The sequence below is a fragment of the Malurus melanocephalus genome, unplaced genomic scaffold (genome assembly GCF_030028575.1).
Source record: "Malurus melanocephalus ecotype Western Australia unplaced genomic scaffold, MMel_1.1 scaffold_3534, whole genome shotgun sequence".
Classification (NCBI taxonomy): Eukaryota; Metazoa; Chordata; class Aves; order Passeriformes; family Maluridae; genus Malurus; species Malurus melanocephalus.
The window spans coordinates 1-2,376 of record NW_026626766.1 but is presented as its reverse complement, the minus strand read 5'-3'; the positions used below and the strand labels follow the sequence as shown (position 1 = coordinate 2,376).

At 44.9% G+C, this 2,376-nt stretch overlaps 1 protein-coding gene across 1 annotated transcript; it reads left to right on the top strand.

The window, feature by feature from the left end:
* The first annotated feature begins 1,028 nt into the window (after nt 1-1,028).
* Nucleotides 1,029-2,370, top strand: LOC130588151 (putative lipid scramblase CLPTM1). The gene is made up of 3 exons (XM_057389111.1): nt 1,029-1,249; nt 1,339-1,434; nt 2,217-2,370. The coding sequence occupies exons 1-3, from the start codon at nt 1,238-1,240 to the stop codon at nt 2,358-2,360; spliced, it is 252 nt and encodes an 83-aa protein (XP_057245094.1). The 5' UTR covers nt 1,029-1,237; the 3' UTR covers nt 2,361-2,370.
* The last annotated feature ends 6 nt before the right edge of the window (nt 2,371-2,376 follow it).

The following is a 2,376-nucleotide window of genomic DNA, read 5'->3' as shown; positions in this document are numbered from 1 at the left end:
TTTGGGAATTTTCGGGATTTTTTGGGGGGTTTTTTCAGGATTTTTGGGGTGATTTTGGGTGATTTTTTGGGAATTTCTCTCCACAGACATCCAGTTGTGGAACAGCCGGCAGTCCCTGGAGGGGCTCTCCGTTCGCTCCGTGTTTTTTGGGATTTTCTGGAATTTTCGGGATTTTTTGGGGGATTTTTTCAGGATTTTTGGGTGATTTTTGGGAATTTCTCCCCGCAGACATCCAGTTCTGGAACAGCTGGCAGTCCCTCCAGGGGCTCTCCGTTCGCTCCGTGTTTTTTGGGGTTTTCTGGAGTTTTGGGGTGATTTTTGGGGGATTTTTTCAGGATTTTGGGGTGATTTTTGGGAATTTCTCCCCGCAGACATCCAGTTCTGGAACAGCCAGCAATCCCTGGAGGGGCTCTCTGTTCACTCCGTGTTTTTTGGGGTTTCCTGGAGTTTTTCAGTGTATTTTGATGGTTTTTTAGGGTTCTCTGAGGGATTTTTTCAGGATTTTTGGGTGATTTTTTGGGAATTTCTCCCTGCAGACATCCAGTTCTGGAACAGCCGGCAGTCCCTGGAGGGGCTCTCCGTTCGCTCCGTGTTTCTCGGGGTTTTCTGGAGTTTTTTTGGGATTTTCTGGAGTTTTGGGGTGATTTTTGGGTGATTTTTTCAGGAGTTTTGGGGTGATTTTGGGGTGATTTTTGGGAATTTCTCCCCGCAGACATCCAGTTCTGGAACAGCCGGCAGTCCCTGGAGGGGCTCTCCGTTCGCTCCGAGTTTTTCGGGATTTTCTGGAATTTTTGTCCTTTTTTTTGTTTTTCTGGGAGGTTTTTCCAGGGATTTTCGGGATTTTTTGGGGATTTTTTCAGGATTTTGGGTGATTTTTGGGAATTTCTTCCCGCAGACATCCAGTTCTGGAACAGCCGGCAATCCCTGGAAGGGCTCTCTGTTCGCTCCGTGTTTTTCGGGGTTTTCTGGAGTTTTTTTGGGATTTTCTGGAGTTTTGGGATGATTTTTGAGGATTTTTTCAGGATTTTGGGGTGATTTTTGGGAATTTCTCCCCGCAGACATCCAGTTCTGGAACAGCCGGCAGTCCCTGGAAGGGCTCTCCGTTCGCTCCGTGTTTTTCGGGGTTTTTCAGTCTCTCGTGGTGCTGCTCTACATTTTGGACAACGAGACCAACTTCGTGGTGCAGCTCAGCGTCTTCATCGGGCTCCTCATCGACCTCTGGAAAATCACCAAAGTCATGGACGTGCGGGTGAGTGTGGAACCGCTCCAAATGGGATTTTTCCCAAATTTTTTGGGGATTTATTTAGATTTTTTTGTGATTTTTGTGTTTTTTCCCAGCTGGACCGAGAGCACAAAGTGGCCGGGATGTTCCCCCGTGTGAGCTTCAAGGATAAATCCACCTACGTGGAATCGTCCACCAAAATTTACGATGATGTGAGTCGGGAATTCCGCCCCAAAATTCCCTGGAATTGACCCAGAATTATCAGAGAATAATTATCAGGAATTTCTGGGGATCAGCCCCAAAAATTCCCAGGAATTACTCAAAATTGATGATGGATTGATGCAGAATTCCAGAGAATCCCCCAAATTTTTCTGAATTCCTGAAAAATTGGCCCCAAATTAATGGAGAATTGACTGGGAATGACCTCACATCGATGATAAATTCACTCAAAAATTTTCCCAGATTTATTCCTGGATTTTTTCCTAGATTTTTCTGGGATATTTATTTTCCCGGATTTTTTTTTCCAGATTTTTCCTGGATTTCCTCCCATATTTTCACAGATTTTTCCTGGAATTTCCCTGGATTTTTGCCGATTTTTACCCAGATTTTCTCCTGGATTTTTCCCAGATTTTTCCTGGAATTTCCCTGGATTTTTCCAGAGTTTTACCTGGATTTTCTCCCGGGATTTTTCCTGGGTTTTCTCCTGCATTTTCTCCTGAATTTTCTCTTGCATTTTCTCCCAGATTTTTCTTGGAATTTACCCAGATTTTTTCCCAGATTTCTCCTGGGATTCTCCCAGATTTTCTCCCAGATTTCCTTGGATTTTTCCCACATTTTTTGCAGAATCTCCCTGAATTTTCCCCCAATTTTCCCACAATTTCCCTGTTTTTCCCAGGATTTCCCCGAAATTTCTCTGGGTTTTTTCCCCCGGATTTTTTCTCAGATTTTTCTCAGATTTTTCCCGATTTTTCCCAATTTTTCCCGATTTTTCCAGATGGCATTCCGGTACCTGTCGTGGCTGCTGTTCCCTCTGCTGGGTTGTTACGCYGTGTACAGCCTGCTCTACCTGGAGCACAAGGGTTGGTACTCGTGGGTGCTCAGCATGCTCTACGGCTTCCTGCTGACCTTTGGTGAGTGAAAAATCCCAAAATCCA